This window comes from Helicoverpa armigera, chromosome 18, assembly GCF_030705265.1.
Source record: "Helicoverpa armigera isolate CAAS_96S chromosome 18, ASM3070526v1, whole genome shotgun sequence".
Lineage (NCBI taxonomy): Eukaryota > Metazoa > Arthropoda > Insecta > Lepidoptera > Noctuidae > Helicoverpa > Helicoverpa armigera.
In genome coordinates, this window is record NC_087137.1 from 8,730,419 (window position 1) to 8,750,054 (window position 19,636).

The 19,636-nt window shown below is 36.4% G+C and overlaps 2 protein-coding genes across 3 annotated transcripts; one reads left to right on the plus strand and one right to left on the minus strand.

The window, feature by feature from the left end:
* Positions 1–240: 240 nt before the first annotated feature.
* LOC110380511 (small ribosomal subunit protein RACK1) lies at positions 241–2,183 on the minus strand. 2 transcript variants are annotated; one of them, XM_021340508.3, is made up of 5 exons: positions 1,966–2,183; positions 1,498–1,706; positions 959–1,165; positions 595–846; positions 241–518 (listed from the first exon to the last, which is right to left on the minus strand). In XM_021340508.3, exons 1-5 carry the CDS (start codon positions 2,072–2,074, stop codon positions 336–338), a joined length of 960 nt encoding a protein of 319 aa, XP_021196183.1. In that variant the 5' UTR covers positions 2,075–2,183; the 3' UTR covers positions 241–335. The 2 variants fall into 2 exon arrangements, 1 of the variants encoding a protein (XP_021196183.1); XR_010277350.1 differs by having other exon boundaries at positions 331–518; positions 1,353–1,706; positions 1,966–2,161.
* A 1,213-nt stretch (positions 2,184–3,396) lies between these two features.
* LOC110380514 (serine/threonine-protein phosphatase 2A catalytic subunit beta isoform) lies at positions 3,397–19,291 on the plus strand. The gene is made up of 7 exons (XM_021340512.3): positions 3,397–3,683; positions 10,866–11,075; positions 13,290–13,594; positions 15,475–15,660; positions 16,735–16,788; positions 17,384–17,463; positions 17,759–19,291. Exons 1-6 carry the CDS (start codon positions 3,582–3,584, stop codon positions 17,454–17,456), a joined length of 930 nt encoding a protein of 309 aa, XP_021196187.1. The 5' UTR covers positions 3,397–3,581; the 3' UTR covers positions 17,457–17,463; positions 17,759–19,291.
* The last annotated feature ends 345 nt before the right edge of the window (positions 19,292–19,636 follow it).

Consider the following 19,636-nt stretch of genomic DNA (forward strand, 5'->3'; position numbering starts at 1 on the left):
AAATCTCATCATTAATCATTGTCAATATTAAGCTATTTTTACTTGAATATTTACATAAGTTTATGGTTGGAGGAAGTAAAATGTTTCTGTATATTTATCGACTTTTATTTACATTAAATAAAAAATATACATACATTAAACATTGATACATACAACCTTATGTAACCAAATGTTAATGGAATAACTTACAAGATACCTTAAATCTAATCTTACAAGGAGATCACAATGAAACTGCTAAAATAAGTCAAACAATTCCATTTATTTTTATCCTTACAGTCAGGCAGTTTACAGGAGAAGCAGCACAAAAATAAATGAAACTAAGTTTCGGTAGCTCCTTATCGTGCTGAGACTGACACCTGCCAGACTCTGATGATGTTGTCGGAGTAGCCAGCGAAGAGGGTCTGACCGTCTGTGGACCACGCCAGCGACAGGCACTGGGGTGGGTCTGACTTGGAGGTCTGGGTCTGGTTGATGATCTCAGGCCTGAGCTCTTCAACCATCTCCTTGCTTTCCAGATCCTGTAATGATAGAAAAATACGAGTTAGGACATTTTTGTTAAAATCCTCTTTTTGGAGGCAAAAGAAGAATGATCACCCAGATCTTGATGGAAGGTCCGAAAGCAGCACACAGCCAGTATCTGTTGGGCGAGAAGCACAATGATGTGATGATGTCATTGTGGTCCAGGGTGTGCAGGTGCTTGCCATCGTTCAAGTCCCAGAGCATGGCCTTCATGTCCTTGCCACCAGAGGCGCAGAGGGAACCGTCAGGGGAGACAGTGACTGTGTTCAGGTAGCCAGAGTGACCAAGGTGGTTGATCTTGAGCTTGCAGTTGGTAAGGTGCCAGACCTGAATAAGAAAATTAAGACATTAGTTTTTGTTATTGTATGTAGTATTGAGAACAATAGATTCAATTGTAGTTGTTTAATTTAAAAGTATAGCTATGAAAGAGTTAACAAACCTTAACGGTGCGGTCCCAACCAGCCGACACAATGATGGGGTTGGCATGGTTGGGGGAGAAGCGGACGCAGGACACCCAGTCACTGTGGCCATCATCCTGGATGGTGTACTTGCACTCAGCCAGTGTGTTCCACAGCTTGATGGTCTTGTCTCGGGAGCCAGACACGATCTGACGGTTGTCAACTGAGAACGCCACGGAGAGGACATCCTGTATAGTAAAAAACATGTTAATATTCTGATAATGATGATGAAATCACATGTTGTTCACTAACATAACATTATGGTGGATTATGATTAGCTACTAGTTTGCTACTATTGGAGTATGATTTTAAATAATTATGGTGCTTTGGTTCTACAGTGTTAGTTTGGAAGTGTGAATCTGACTCCACTCTTACCTCAAAGCCAGTCCTAGTCAGATCGCAACAATGCTGTCAGCATTATGAATTCTTCTGCCTCGCATAGGCACAAACACACTTTAGTCTTCTGCCGCGTATCGGCGCTTATACTAGAGCCCTAACAAAATCTTAAGTTCTGTCACACCTTAGTATGGTCTTCGAAACGCCTGGTGGTCTTGCCGGCAGCAAGATCCCACAGACGCAGGGTCTTGTCCCAGGAGCCAGACAGAGCGTAGTTTCCGTCACTGGAGAGCACAACGTCCGAGATGAAGTGAGAGTGACCGTACAGACGTTTCTGCGGTACACCGTAGTTAGTCTCGTCTCTGGTCAGCTTCCATACGATGAGGGTTTTGTCTGAAAAGTCATTCAGAAGAGGTTAGAAGCGTCCATAACATGAGGGCATGGACATATTGGGAGCATTGTCATCAGCCCCATATCCGCTTGCCGCTCAGGATTCGCGTGGCAAAGATTTGTATCATCATGTAAATAAACGTTGATTTAAGCACTTCAATTCTTAAAATACAGGCCACGTTTATAAAAATCTAGTTTTTAAAACGCTAAGTCCTGATGAACATGGATTATAATAGTTAGATATCCAAAATTATAACCTTACCTCGGGAAGAAGACAAAATCATGTCAGGGTATTTAGGGTTGGTCGCAATTTGGGTAACCCAGCCATTGTGGCCACAGAGGGTTCCTCTAAGCTTTAGAGTTTCAGTCATTTTCACAAAAACTCGATGAGCGGCTAAGCCCCAACACACTAGCCTCCGACTCAAAAGTAAAAAGACCGGATTCCGGAATTCGGCTTTGAACCGAAGAGACTTCAATATTTTTTTTAATCTAGCACAATGGATAAGAGTCTTTTAATTTTGTAGTCTATGGATTTTTTATCAGCGAGTTTTGACAAAATGTACGTTATGATTGGGGAGCATGTCTTTATGCTCTCAAATTAGCATAGCTTGTAGCTAGTGTTCACTTTTTCTATGTTTCTTCTTCTTCTATCATAACATAATACTTCGCAAGAATAATGACCGTCTAGGGAGCGCCTAATATAATAAAAGTGCGTGAGCCAAGGAATACTATTGAATAGAATTATATGTGTCATAAATAATATTTCGTACAGATCTGTGTATGTATGTAACTTCCTGACGCTCAAACGACTGAACCGAATTTGTTAAACTTGACAGTAACCTTATTCAAATATTAAGAGGATAATTGAGGTTACTTTTTATCTGAATGCCTTCAAGATGATTAAATCAGTTCCGGAGGGAACCGGGTGAATCAGCGGAGAAAGATATTTAATATGCTCCCTAGACGCATAAGGGTTAAGTTTGGAGATTGCTATAATTTTTTATGGTTATGTTGCACAATTTTATGTACATCAAGCATAGATCAAGGCACTCAGAGGACAAGAAAAATATACAATAATAATTTAAGTTCGTAAATATCGTTGCACAATGTATAATATTATTTAATTTTAACTTTATCTAGAATTGCAGATAATTCACAATACGTAATATGTACAATTTAAGAGCAATTCAATTAATCGTCTAGGGAGCGCCTTACAAAGACAGAAATAAACTTTACTGAACGCACCTAAACTGGATATTTTTGAAAAACGAAAATGTCAACTATTCAATTTCAACAAAATTCAAAAGAAAATTGTGAAGTTGAAATATATTGTCTTGACATTATAAAACTGAAAGAAGACTGATAAATTTTTGGAAATTATTTGCTTAATTTTAAGCTATTTCAGGAATTATTTACCAGTTCATATTATCAACTAAATGGATTTTATTGTTGAAGCACCCCAAACAATGGCTAAAGCAAAAATTGTACCATCCGGATCTCTGAAAGTATGTTTAGCACTATATTATTAACATTGAGTTCTTTATAATAGATTATGATTGTTGGATTAATTTACGTATATCTAAAAAAAGAAATATGCTTTTCCAAATCAAGATAAATATTTATCTAGATTATTACACTAACCGTGAACGCATCAGTAAAGTGGCATCATCTGCATTTAGTTCGTAGAAAAGCCGCTTGGTGGATTCCTTTTCGGAAAATTGACGTCACGCAAACGCCATTTTGTAAAGTGTCCGCCGTAGTCAGTTTTCTGGGCACAGTGTAAAATACGTAATTCGCATGGTTTTGTGTACATTTAAAACATAAAGACAATCAAAATCACAGTTAACGTCTCGTACGTTAATCTCACAGACACAAAGTATGGAGGACAAGGCGTCATTAAAAGAACTGGATCAGTGGATAGAACAACTAAACGAATGCAAGCAATTGACAGAAAATCAAGTAAAAACGTTATGCGACAAGGTATTGTATCTTTGAATTCATTATTAGATAATGTGTGCAGTAGATTAGTGACCGATTCTATTACTTTTGTATACATTTTGACGGTGTTGGTAGCTATATGTTGTATGATTCATATACCTACATACAAGAACGCGATTCTACATCGTTATAGGTTGTGGTGGAAGCTGTCCGTCGGTACGCTAATCGTTCCGGGATGTCGGGGGATGGAGAGAGTTCTGTAGTAGACTAGTTCAATCTCTGCGTTTACCACACCCAGCTATCAATCTTTTCTGGTTGATATTAGCCTAATTGGTTAGAAGATATTTTTAGACGCGGCACGGAAAGTCTGATAATCAATTAACACTAGTTTTGTATCTGAAGTCATACGACTGGTGGTTTGTGAATGTTTATCATGGATGTTTTCATTGATTTTTTTGCTGCTAAGGTAGATAGCGTCTTACGGCGGCTTTAGAACTTTTATTCGTATCAACGTGATTTTCTTGGGATATACATAGTTTTTGTGTGTAACTTACATCCATCCATTATTTATTAATACTCATATACAAAGTTACTACTACTTTAATTCCTGGAAGACCTACAACATATTGATACAAATGAGGATTTGTTTGAGTTTAGTAAAAAATAAGGGTATTTATCTTTCTGGCTGATAAAAAAGTTAATCACATGTTTCTTGATATAAAATGTGTTCATAAATGTCTTAATACTTGTTTTGGGGACAGAACAAACTTCATATTTAGTATATCTTGAAATAATACCTACATTTACCTACATTATACAGTATAAAAACTGTGTTTCATCTGAAATAGTCTGTTTTCTTCGAGTTCCAAATACACCATGCATCATTTTGTAAATATTTTGAATGTAAACCTAGTTTGCTCTTCAAATAAAGCTGACTTCCTGTCTTAAGCAAATCAGCTGTACCCTCATTTTAAACTGTTGAGTCTTAAACTTTGCAATACTTATTCATAGTAAATTCACAATGATTTTCAATACCTATCTGTTATCAGGGTGACTCATTTTATTGTTTGTTTTTTTTTGTTTAGATTCCAAACTGAAAACAACTTGAAATGGCTTGTAATAATATAGTCAACATTAGACATTGCATATCTTGTTTTCAAAAACCGAGGATAACACTTTAATTGTTTTTCTGTAATGAATTTCAATATGAGTACAGCAGATAGATGGGTAAGGTAGATATGTATGACCCATGAAGGGCATCAATAGTTAATTAATGCAAAAAAGCAAATGCAAGGACAAAATAATTCCAAAAAAGCATAAAGACTGTATAAATGCAATTTATTTTGTAATTAGTTTGCTCTATTTAACTGTGTAGGTAAAATCATTGTTACTTTAAGTGTGACAAGAATCAAATCATACTGTCATGCTCTGAGTACTTGAAATCTAGATATTGCTTTCTGTGTCATACATGTAACCTACTTGATAGCAATCATACATTGAAACCTCATTTGTTTTGAAATTATCTAATGTCAATATTTATATAAACTTTTTTATTCAGTTTTTATGCCTAAAACCTTCCCCTAAGTCTGACAAATACTATGCTGAAATCCAAATCAAAATCGGATCATGCAGACACACGATTATTGTATTAACAGACATACATACATATAGGTCACACTGGAAACCTCTTTTTTAAAGTCTATTAAAAATGTACTTTGAAAGGTTTTTTACCAATTTTTTATGTTAATGGTTTGTAAGGTTCATTGATAGTGACAATGTATGTCCTGTTTAAGTACACAGTATTGTGTCACTGCATTGACAATTATCTGAAAGGATGTAGCTGCCAAGTGTTAATTAGTACACATGTAGAGTACCATCCTATACATATTACCATGAAATTAAGATTATTAGAAATAAAAGTAATTTTTCGAAGATATAGTCTTACTAAGAACTTTTTATCCCATGATTTTGGGCTTCTTCTTCTGATATTACTAGCAACTTACCCACTTTACTTATTTTAGTTTCCAACTTGTGATTTGCCTGTTTCAAAAAGTAGGTATTTACTTAAGTATTCATTTTGCAAAATTATGACCATGGGAATTACATGTGTAGGATTTCCAATTATAGTTTTCCTCTGCAGCGTTAGTGGTCTTTGAAATAGCTACTAGAATCATAAAATATCATTGTGTAAACATTTTATGTTTATTGATTAAAGTTATTGATGATAGTGACATGCATATTATAAGTTGCTAATGTTACTTACTGCCTGTTCGAACAACTTTGACATTTCAGTTTGCTATCTGTTGTTATATCATATACTTGCTTTTCCACTAGCATTTACTTTGAGTTATCTTTGATTTGGAATGCTTATTTATTTACTGAAGTTTTTGACAATATGATTATCAGCATTTAAAAGTAATGGTTAAAAACAAACCAAAATTTCATCATTTTTCGTTTATAACAATACACAATATTTCAATATAGTCTTTCTATAGTAGTAGGTACTTGTGTATTCAAAAGAAGAGATTCTAGTCACAACGTGACGCTAGTGTTCTAGCATTAGTTAACAGAACCCATAGATAAATAACACATTGAAAAATATGCATACAATGCTAATTATCTCTTATTATTCTATCGCTAAACTGCACGTGCTCTATACATATTTACACATTATTTCTATCGCCCACACATGTGCTGTCGCCTGCACAATTGCTTAGCATTGAGCCTCCCCAGACAAACTAGACATTCATGATTAAACTACGTTCATTTGGTTTTTGTAAAGTATTCACGCACGCCGATTTGCTAAGATATTCTATGAATCATCGATAGCATACGTCAGATGACGCTCTTTACTATGATAAGCTAAAACAAAGGAATCTTAATGTATTTTCATCATTTATGATATGGTGCCAGCTTTCTTCGGCCCGCGATTATCCATTACAGACGCTGGTCTGCCAATTCTTAAATTATTCATGAATTAAAATGGCTGGTTTGAATGGTACGTAGTGTTAATAAAAACGCTTTGACGGCTAACAGCGCGGGATAAGTTGCAGCTGGTACTAGAATGTTTATTTTTTACTACAAAGCTGTATAGAAGAACCGTTCAAAGTAATGTTACCGAGCTGTGTCTATTTCTTGTGTTGTCGTTCTAAAATATTATACCGGTGTTGTCATACTTTTGTTATCAAATTCGTCAAGGTCTAAGAAAGACTAGAAACGAATGTTGACCTTTTTCGCGGTAGCATACAAAACGCTATGTTTTGAGACCACTTAAAACGAGTGTGTCGTCATGTAATCGTGTTGTGCTAATTTATTCCTAAGTTTGTATAGGTATGTTGATAGAAATTGTACTGCGTTGAAAAGAATTTGGCAGCACGCGGACACCATGATCACTCGAATACCATCTTCTTATCGCATGCGCAAATTTGGCTTAGGACTAAACTGACCTGATAATTTAAATCGAGCTAGATGATCTGAGACCTAAGATATTAAAGTACTAAATGACCTCGAACCATAAGTATAGTAAATAATAATGATTTATTACAATGAACGATAAAAGTTCCATCATCCATCAGTATCAGATATTTATAATGGAACAACATTGCAATTTCGCCATATCTGTACACGAAAATAGATATAGGTATTTTTTTCGTAGAAACGTCAGCGTCAAAGTAAAATATTGTCGTCGGGTCTTTCACCCTTTCCGATCCATAGACTTTCGTAAAGGGTAGACTGCACGCAATACGTTTTAAAAGGGAAAAATAATAAACATGCATTTTGTATGGAAAACAATATTTCATCGCGCAGGTTGTGATCGTTAACAAAATCCTTGAAATATCTAATTTTGACCTTTGATCGCGTATCAATCCACATTATAATAATAATATTAAATGAATAAAGTAATTTGTTTCCATAGACGACGTGTAATACATTAGTTACTTTGTAGATTCTTTTACTTAACATTGTACACGTTCCTTGAATGTTGATTCGTAAATTCGATGTCTACGTAGTCTATGCTAATTTCGGAATACAGATAACGCATTAAATCGTAAAAAAATCAACAGATTCTATTCGAGTTCGTGAATAGAAATCGAATAACAATGCCGATGAATAGCTTCTGTCCGTTTTAACAATTGAGATAATTCATTACAATCAGATCGGCGCTATTGTTACATGCCTTTTTAGGGATAAGTAATCGTGACAATAAATTAGGTTTGTTTATTTTATAGCGCCATATTAATTTATGTACAAATATTTTCTGACAAATAAGGACACATGAAATGGCTGAGGAATTCTAATGAATGGTGGTATCAATTTGTTATTCTATTTTTACATCAATACGTATTTCTACTATCAAACATTAAAGATTGGTGCAATAAAAATACCTTAGCGTGTTCACAAAAAGCCTTGCCCAAGCCCAAAAGTAGGCAAGTCCGGCGCACCCTGGGCTACCGCCTACTAAGAGCTACTTGATGACTTGCAAAATTCATCACGACAGCCGCTCCATTACATTCAGGAACAAAGTAGAAAGAACTCACACCATCAATTCCAAGCACACTTGGACCAAGTCACTGTTAACATTTTGACACTAGCGTCATACAAGTTATGTGAAATTCCTATCTTTAGTAAGCAAAACAAAAGATAGATACAATATTGGGAGCGGCTTAGACGATATAAAACAGTAAAAACTAGTTTCCTTACATAATAAGTTATATAAAACTAGTGTGGCTACATTTATTTCAGTGGCCGCGGATCTTATATGTAGTGCTATCGTTATTTCTGCACCGGGAGCCTATCCGCCCTTCTATTGATTACACGTGACCCGCGTCAACCTGAATACGAGCAATAACTTTTAAGTTATGAATGCTTTGTTTCGTTTCGCGTTTTATGGTAGTTTTCCGGGTTTCAAAGTACCTACGTTGTGTATAGGGTGAGTTCTGATGGTACAAATTAGAAAGACATTTTTGATACTGCTTGTACGAACTTGATGTCAATGACCTTTGTAATCAATCAGAAAACCAATACATGGGTTATGTTTTTCAGATGATCATAGAAAAGTTTTTAACATTTTATTATCATGGGTTCTATTGATATAGTAAAACATTGTTAATAGACAATAAGTTAAGTCCTTCTACATTTCGATCGACTTACCACATTAACTTTTAATGAGATAAATATGTCTGTAACCTAGAACCTATTGATTTTGATAAGAAAAAAACTGGTACAAATTAATAGTTTAGCTAATTATTGTTTAGCAGCAGTAAATTCTAAGCTATGTTATTTTAAAGTCCTTTTTAACCGACTACAAAAAAGGAAGAGGTTCGCAATTCGTGGGAATCTTTTTTTTTTTTACCTAAACCATCGTTTTTATAAAAGAAAGAATACCCACGCTTAGCTCTCATCGTAGTCCTTTCCTTTGTACCTTAATTACATGTCATTAACACTCTGTAATCTTTATCTTTTCTTTGTAGGACTTGGCGTCACAATTATTTATCTCTAGTATTTTTTTTATAAAGGACTCGGAACAAATAAAAAATCAAGTCATTATGAAATGCCTAAATTGAGAAATTAGTAATTATTGTCATGATGATACCGCAAAATCTACACAAAAATAGTTTCCAAAAAAAGTGTAATTATTTTCGAAAAGATTAGCAATTCTACTATTTCAAGTACTTACTTTTCTATAAAATTAATATATGTTATCAATGTTCTTTACTGACGTATATAAACCGTATCAGAGGCTAGTTATTCCTACGTAATTTATATCTATCTTCATAAAAGATTTTATCGCATCGCGACTGGGTAATCTCGGGTGCTCATAATCTTAAGCATGACCCTAACTGAATTACCAATATTAATCTATCGAAGAACTATTGAGGCACCTTCATTAATATTTATGGTCACGTAATCTACATATTTACACGTATTTTTATTACATATTTGAATGATAACGTAGGTAGTTATTGAAAGTGATAGAACCAAAAACGCTCAATCCTTGGCTGTGTGAGAGGAAGCCTGTGCCCAGCAGTGGGCCGATAAAAAGGCTGAAGATGATGAGAGCTTTTAATATTATTTATTAGAAGTAAGCAATAAGCATTCAAAAATTACTAAGCCTTTCTAACATTCGAAAGAGGTGCGTTAATGCGTTTGTTCCAAGACAAGTCGCCTATGTTATGGAATTAAAACAAACAATACCACATTATGACGTCACTTTATAACCATATCGTTTAGAAATGTCTCTGTCCTATCCAAATAAGTATGTGATGACTAGTTACCACCAGCCCGCGATGGTTAAATAGACTATTGTTGGTTCTTCATTGTTCTGACTCGTAGCAGAAATTAATGTTGGAAAACTAAAAAGGCAATCAATTATGAACTTATCAAGACATTTTATCAACTGCTTTCTAAAAGCTGGTTTATTTTTAAGGGTTCTATAGCAAAAACAGTCGTTCGTTTCGTTTCTCACGCGCATCTTTAGAATCGAGTGGTTACTCAAGAAACTAGTATCTTTTGTAATGGCTGTTACAATGTTGTTGTAATATTGTTATGAGTACTGCAGATTTTATTACTTTAATTAGAGAATCAGAAGGCCGTTTCTTCTTTTCTGATCCTATCTATCTTCAGAATTTAGACCTTCTGGGGTGGTTTTTGTCAGTGGAACTTTTCCAAAGTATTGAACCGGTTGGGTTATCGATCCAAACTCGGAAGATGCCTCCCGTCATCCCATCAAAATAATTTTGCGAGATCAATTCGCTTGAGCACAATTTTAGCAATGATACCCCCAGGGTTGTTTATCGTTTCGCTGTATGGGGCAAAACCAATGCCATTCGGAGCGTCCATTTACGACCTTTGGCGATGAAGACCAAACTTCAATATTGCGGTCAAGTGTTCGTTTTGTAAACAGTGAAATATTTGTTTTGGACCATAGTTGAAGTTTTTAGTTTTATGTCTTGAATTTTGCAATACTTGAGAAGGTAACAGGATGAAAGAACGCTTAGATTTAATGCATTAGCGTCATGATTGTTATCGCTCATACTACATCATGATGAGTAGACGGTTTAATTGTCTGTTTTGTGTTTATTGATTTTTGTTTTGACGCCTGTAGTATGGGAAACCCTTCAGATTATCCTGTTGACCTTCATTGATATCTCTATACTAGGAAGTAATATACATTCCACACTTGAAAATAAACACCTACTTACACATTCCATTCATTCTTTACAGGCAAAGGAGATCCTTACAAAGGAGTCTAACGTCCAAGAGGTGAAATGCCCGGTGACCGTCTGCGGGGATGTCCACGGACAGTTCCACGATCTTATGGAGCTGTTCCGCATCGGCGGCCGTTCCCCTGACACCAACTACCTATTTATGGGAGACTACGTCGACCGTGGCTACTACAGCGTCGAGACCGTCACATTGCTCGTCGCACTTAAGGTAAAATTATTGCACTGTGTACTAAACAATCAATGGGTGACGTAAGCGGTTTCAGCGAAAGTGTGACGGCTGGTAGACGTGTGTATGACTGAGTGGTGACGAAATCCGGTGATTTTAATGGTCACTGATGACTCGATGGGTGACGGACTGTCATTATAGGATTAGTTCGGCATGATACATAATCCAAACTTTAAAAAGTCATTGGTTTATATAATTATGTATGTAACGGATTGATATTTTATTCAAACATACTCATCTCATCACACAAGAGATTTGAATGTCAGAAATTCAAGGGCAACAAACAAAACACGATCACCAGTCATGTGTGCATACAAACATTTTATTTTGCTTGGCCAACGTATCCAATTCGCTCACAGTTCACCATATTTCCATAGACCGGAAACCTTATTCTATAAATAACTTTTATACTCCTTTGCTTGAACGCGGGGTGTTCGGTACATTATGTGATATTGTAACTGTCATGATCTCTGTGAGACGGTAAAAACTTCTCACAATCATGCTACGTACTTTTCTTAGCAGAAATAACAGTATTCAACCATCATACATAATTTTGCTGGCAATATTTTCTAACGACTTGACATTACAGTAACACTATGTTTTTACTGAATAAAACTGGAATATCAAAAGTCACCTTCAGTGAAATTCAAATTGCTGCGTGCATTTGGTCGCGAGTTTCCACGAAATAAGCAATCTTATATCGATTGAAATGTGCTAGAAATGAGTCAGTAATTTGCTTTGAATAAACGTAATATGTAGAATCATCTGTATCCTGGCTCACGGCTGAATCAACAACTCCAATTGGTTCGAAACAACATCAGAATCGGAGCTAAATCGAATTAGCATCGATAAAAACGCATATACGATTCTCTCATTTCATTTCGATGTCTGCTCATAGTGGACATGTATACAAATTATCTTTTGAATGAAAAGAAATTTCACAAACAATTTCTTTGTCTATCAGGATATTTTTCACGTGAGAATGACGACTGTGCTATCAGCTGGTATCTTTGATAAAGTTCGGTCACTGTTTACATAGCCTTATCAACATAACTTCATAATGAGGTACTTTATTATTGCACTGAGTCTAAATTAGGTGTATATGGGAGGCCATTAAACAATTCCTATCAGTTAGAAATACCTAAAATTGGATGACATTTGTAAAACAATGGGTATCGTTATCTCAATAATGACATTGTTATAAATGTGTAAACAAATGTTATTTATGTCATGTTTTCTGGGAAGAAGGAAATGAGCATGACAAAATAACATTTCTGATTTCGCCGTAGTAGTCAGTGTTAACGAAGACCTACCCACTTTCCAATTAATTTATTTTTGCCTGGAGCTGTCATTTACTTGAAACACAATAGCTTTAATTGTGCAGTGGGTTGTTTTGTTCCATTAATTATTCTTTTGCGACCCTAAAATAGTAGTTAATTTAACTAAGCTGTTTTTGTACCGAGTAAAATAAATGTAGTTTTAAATTTTTATGTTCTCGCCTGCACATCTTAGCGAGTCATCTTAGAATGTTTAATGTGTATTGTAATTGACCTTTGCTTGTTACTGAACCTTGTATTAATGTCAAACCAACTCAGAAAATTGATGTACACCGTTAAATATGTATAGGATACGTTTTCTACAAACGAGCAAAAGTATTGCCGTAGCAACATGTAAAATTAAGCAATAAATTACCATTTAGAAATACTGAAGCAAGTTTTCAGAAGCTACGCACAAAACGGCACATGCGTTCACAAAATTAGTCGCCTTTCGTGACTACAAGGACGAAACTATTTTGACCGAGGTTGTAAACATATGAAACCATTTCACTTTCAAAACGTAACTTTACTTACTGAGTAGGAAAACGTGTTAACTGAATACAACTCGCGTGTTACGACTAGCCTGTGCCGCAGAACGTTTAACTTTAAATGATTATTTTAAAATAGCCCATAGATTATATTATTTCTCACCAAGTTAATTAAATAGTACATAGTCAGTTACTCGCTTGATTGGATGTCCAGGACTTTTACGAATGGAATGTTTCGATGAATGTCTGTGACTTGATCTACCGGTTCTCAACCGCTAGCCATCAGTAGGGGGCGTTTTCATAGAAGTATTGATAAAATACTCCTTACATACGCAGTAATTGGATAAAAATAAATCGAAGCATCTTACTCAGCTGCTATGTAAAATTTCCAGGTCCGATACCGCGAGAGAATAACCATCCTCCGCGGAAACCACGAGTCGAGGCAGATCACCCAAGTATATGGCTTCTACGACGAATGCCTCCGCAAATACGGCAACGCGTCCGTATGGAAGCACTTCACCGACTTGTTCGACTTCCTGCCCCTGACTGCGCTGGTGGACGGTCAGATCTTCTGCTTGCACGGAGGCCTCAGCCCCTCCATTGACACGCTCGACCACATTCGCGCCCTCGACCGCCTGCAGGAAGTGCCGCATGAAGGACCCATGTGCGATCTGCTCTGGAGTGACCCTGATGATAGGTGAGTGTGCTGCTGTGACCTTGAACTTGAGAATCAATTTGTACCTGTATGACGTATAGAACCGTCCTTAGGATGGATATGTCATATTAATGATGCTTAGTGTGTAGGCACAGAGTAAATTTTTAGGTCTGGCGTTGAGTTAATGTTTCCTCCACCATGTTCAGGGTACTTCAACATAATAAGGCTAAACTTAGGTACTGTACTTAAGTAAATTGTACGTTGTCTAAAAGGTAAATATTTTTACGTTACTCACTGAATAGTAAACTTAAACGTCTGACGTTGTACGATAAACGTTTTAATAGTCCACAAATTGTGTAACGATGGAAGGATGCGTAACAGGAAATTGTCATGAAACCTTATAACAAGTGCTTACGTGTATCGGCTCTCCGCCGCAAAACATGACAGTTTACGTAAGGTCAATGCATTTTACGTAATTCATGTTATAAGATTTACTGGGCAAGCACCCAGAAGATGCGTGGTTGCACTCGATAACAAAAATAACGTATTTGTACCACAATAAACACCTCCGGGAGTCAAGGACGTACAACGTATCATCCGCGATATAATTATAGCTGCGATGAAGCCGACGCGTCCTAAGCGTTATCTCCCTAAGTGGGTGACACTAACTAGGTTATTTTATTGATTTTCCGATATCTACTACATGTACATGTTTTCTTGAAGTTGTACCGAATTCGGTGGTAACCAATAACCTTGTTCGCAAGATTCGTTCCTGATTAAGTTGGTAGGACTGTTTGTTTGCACGCAATGTCTGGGGACTAATGAGTTACTCGTTTAATCGGGCGCTGCGAGTTCCGGAAACATATAATTAAGACATTGACTAGAAATAGATATTGACTGACTTATAGGGGAAATAACTTGTTATCGTTGTTGTTTATATGCGTAAATGGAAAATGGCGACGGAATATAATGCAGAAGTTATTCTCGTAGAAATTATTTTTATCCGGCTGCCAAAAAGGGGTATCGTGGTTATCGTGCCCAACTTGTGTGTGTGTAATGTGTGTATGTCTGAATGTAATATTCTTTGTTACTTTATATGTATCTCCGAAACGGCTAAACAGATTATGCCAATCAGGGTATGTCTTGATACCCCCAAGAGTTCTTAGTTTTGTTAAAGAATCAAGTAAACTAGCATAGTATAATTCTTGGCAGACAGGTAAAAGTAAGCTATAAAGTGACTATTAAATAAATTGGTTAAATATATTTTCAATGATAAGCTGCAACGTCCCGTCACTAAGTGCTAAATCGGATTTACAAGAAAATGTCGTTATTTAACTAATTACAAGGCTGACTAACATCGTCATTGAGGTGTTCTTGTTTAATTTACAATTGCATCATCGTCATATTCTTAGAAATACGGGTACCTAATAATAAACACATTAAAATTTCAAATACTAATTATCACTTTAATAGCTATGCGTATTAATATAAATAGTTTTAATGTGTACTTGAATTCCCAGTCCATAAATGATGATCACATTTGTTTGAAGAGCTTGGAAAACCCCGATTGTTCCTTTAATTTTCATCAGCTTAGGACTTTTCCTCTTGTAAAACTTAGACTACTGCATACAAATAATCAAAACAAATTGGGAAATAACCATGCAGCTTCTTTTGCCCATACTTTTCCATGGGAATTTACAGTTGGAAATGGGCAAATAGCTACGAACTTTACTTTGACTAACTTTCGAAAGGGAATATATAATTTGGAGTCACTATATAGTATTTCAACATCAAAAGTCATTTATAGTCAAAGTAGGCTGAAAATCAGCACTTTTTGAAGATCAAATTTACAAAAGACTGCCCCCAAAACGCCCGCCCTTCACCACCATTTAAGCTAATACATGTTCTATTTTCACAAACAGAGGCGGATGGGGCATATCGCCGCGTGGCGCCGGCTACACTTTCGGCCAGGACATCTCGGAGACGTTCAACCACAGCAACGGGTTGACGCTGGTCTCCAGGGCCCATCAGCTCGTCATGGAGGGCTACAACTGGTGCCACGATAGAAACGTCGTCACTATATTCTCAGCACCCAATTACTGCTATAGGTAAGTTTAAACTCCTTGTTAATCCTTGGACTATGTTGGAATTTATTTTGGGTCAGCTGAACTTTTTTTTGTCTATGTTTATAATAAAGTCTCTTCCAGTGAAGTTAAATAAAGGGAAAATACTTTGCTTGTACTGGTTACTCAACATATTATTGTAGTAGCAATACCACAATAACTTAAGTTACGTGTACACTTGCGTATACACAAATATTTTCCTGATAAACCGGACTTCCTTAAATATTTTACTGACACAATTTTTTAAAGGAAAAATCCTTCAACATTTCATCTTCACATAGCAATCTCATTTTTCTTCAACGATTAAATGCACAATTACCAATTTCGAGGCTAGTTATTCCATGCAAAACCTCTTGACGTCATATTCCCCGAATTTACTACAAATCTTGTCCTCCAATTATATGACAAATGTTGGCCCCCAACTTTGCATGTACAATTAATCTCCGGTTCTAGAGGACAACAGAATCAACATAAATCGTACATTGAGGTCGACCCAAGCTTAACAATGAACGAAATTGACTGTTTAACATAAGACCTTCAATACAAATTATGCACTTTGTGCGAAATGTTCCCCACACAATTTGCATAAACTCGCGAATTTACGCCAGACATATATTAATATCCTACCTACGAAATAATATCGGTTTTGATAGCAAATGTTATTTTTATGAGCTCAATATTTCGTTGATAACGCTGTAACTGTTTATTAATAGAATACTTCCTCGTTTATCGAGTATAATTGGCTGATTCGCGATTTATTAACTTGAAATTTGCTTTTTCAAGCAAATTTTTTCATGACAAAATGTAGTCTATCTAGCGAGGCTTAAGAAAAATCCATGTAGGTATGGTTATTTTATCTAACAAGTATGTATGGTTTGTTAAAACATCAAAATTCTTCAGATATGCGAAAGTAATCCAACTGAAAACCGGAGAAAGTTTCCTCCCAACTCCTATCTCGGCACACCTAGCCCCATATATCATACGATAAGATAGCCGGTGCAGTCGCATACAACAATATGCTTCTTACGCAACGTTCTAATGTAAACACGTTTGTTTCAGATGCGGTAACCAAGCCGCCATTATGGAATTGGATGATGCGCTTAAGTACTCATTGTAAGTATATTGTTTATATCCTTATTATCTACAAAACTTTAGTACAGTAGGTATATGACGTCACAGAAATGTCAAAAGTTTAATGACCTCACTGCACTTGTATCAGAACTCTTTCTTACGATAGCACAGACTATAGAATTTCAGAAAGAAGGATCAGCTGTAATTATTTAAATGAAATATTCTGATCACGTGTACTTCTAGAACAATTAGTACTTAATTCTAGACGACATATCTTAAGTGGGTCTAAGTATGTTTAGCTTAGTTGTAGGGTTTCAGTACTTCAAGGCGTTGAGATTCACGAGCGTGTACTTCAACTTCACCTTGTGATTGTGAGATAGGCAATGAAGTGATTTTCCACTCTTATTATGCTAGGCTTTATAGACTTTCAATAGTATCTACTAATATTAGGTATTAGGGTTTTGGAATGATTAACAGCGCAAAGTGATGACAAAATTTGAACTTCAACATCAAATTTTAAATCGATAAATTCGATTATTATAAAATGGATAATGGAAAATATGACCTAATGCAGTAGTAACGTAATTAGCTAGTTTGTGTTAGAATGTATATTAATCAGTGTAATGTTTTCCTACAGCCTTCAGTTCGACCCGGCTCCGCGACGTGGCGAGCCGCACGTCACGCGACGGACGCCAGATTATTTCATGTAGGCTGCACGTAAGTACAGTTTGGTTTACTCATTTTACTAAAGAAACGATTAGGCTAAGTAAAGCTTTTCAGTTAGATTAGTCACTCGTTTTTGTGGCCACGAGTTAGACAGGTCGTGGTGATCATCAGCTTTGTCTTGTTGGAGTCGTTGATTGTGGCCTTTCTTTATCAGTTGCTAGTGGGTTTCTTATATGCCGACTATTCGAATCGTGCCTTTTCGTATTATGTTTGCGTGTGGACTGGCAACCTGTGTCTGCCATAGCTGCGCTGAGGGCTTTGCTATAATGTGTTTGTATTGTTCCAGAGGAGGCGCATATGAAGGGGGCGGCAAGCGTGCGGGGCCTGGCGTGCGCGCGGCGGCGGCGCGGACCGCGCGGAGCGGCGGCGGCGTGCTGCGCGGCGGCGTGGCGGCGCGGCCGCCCGGCGCGAGCGCCGCGCCGTGCTGGACAGCCTGGTGCGGGTGGCGCACTGGCTGGCGCACGTGTAGCGCGTGCGTCCGGCGCCGCGGCCGCCGCGCGACTGCCCCGCCGCCGGCGCCGCGTCCGCGCCGCGCTTTCATTTGTAAGTGGTTGTCACCAGTCGAGTCGTTAGGTTCTTGCCGTTCACTGTGCATTCGCTCCGCGCTAGTTATGCTGGTATGTTCATGTCCTGCGGAGCCCCGGCCTCCGTCGATATCCCGATGTACCGGACACTATTGGACCTCATTAAACTCGTACGTTTACTAAAACGGTAGTTTTATTTCGCTCTCGTCTCGCATCCCTCGGATCGACAGCGACCTATGGACATACCATCATAATGTTATCTTTGGTGACTAAATGTGCGCCCTATTGGATTCCCATAAAGCTTATGATCTTACATCTAATGTGCAGTAATGGAACTTATAATTAGTGAAACAACATAATTATTGTCAATCTAGCAAATGTATGATGTTTTTCGATTTAAGTTACTGTAGATCAAAATCTGTCGAAGTGCATCCTGTAATTTTGTATTTTTAGTTGCTTTACAAATGAACTATTAAAAGATTTTTTTACAATTTGATATTTACATTACACAATACTACACACTGCGGGGGTATTGATCTGTCGAGGTCTACAAAGCAATAGCAAGCATTTAGTTTTATGACAGAATGGCATTATGTAATTATTTTTATTTTATAATTATTATACAAAATAAATTTAGTTCGACTGTAAGTCTGTAAAAGTATTAGGATTTTTAATTGTTTATATACCCCAGTGCAATCATTCTGTCATAAAATGTCTGAGAGAACAAGTTCTGCATTTTGAGATTTATTATTCAAAATTCTCCTTTTCTTGTGCCACAGTACCTGTATGACATGGAATAGTGATTCACAAGAGTGGAGCTTTAAGTTCTTTTTATTCTATATTTGATTATAAAATAATTTTAGGTAATTGTGTAAATACCTAAAGATCAAGGCACCCGAGAGGTTGTTATTGTTTAAACTAAGTGTCGAATACTTTCCCATTAATGTACTCAATTCATAAAGGAGGTAAGTAACTAAATATATTAATAACAATTTTATATGAGATCATTGCGAACTGGGAAATTGTTTTATAACATCTTAGGATAGAAATTTATAACACAGGGGGTTATATTGAAAGTGTTGAAGCATGTTTTTTAAGATTACATACTCACTAATTAGCCCTGGTTTCCTTATACAAAGCATTTTTTTCTATTTATAGAATAACTGACAAAAGCAATTTTTTATTCCATTTTCCATGTAGAAAACGTGTACTTATTTTAGAATCTGAACAGTGGACAGTTTCTTTTGTCAGTGCCATCTTTCAATTTAAAATAAAATTTCAGATTTATAAAATAATTGTAATATTATTTTTATTTCCTAAATTAAACGCGTGCGTACTAATTATACAAAGACCTTACCCACCAATGACACCTGAAGCCACACGTTTCGTTGATCTAAGTATTAAGTATGTAAGTTATAGATAAAAAATAAATATAATATCCTTAAAGAAAAAAAAAATAACAAAAAAAAATGAGAATGTATGGCGACCCTCGTTCGCGTGAAATAAACAATGGATAACTGTAGCACAAGTTTGATTTCTCTGCTTTTGGCATTATTTCACCCGATCGAAGCTCGTGTAAAATTAAGGCTTTCCTGGCAAACTGCATAGGCGATCGACATAACTATTGAGAAACTCTTGAT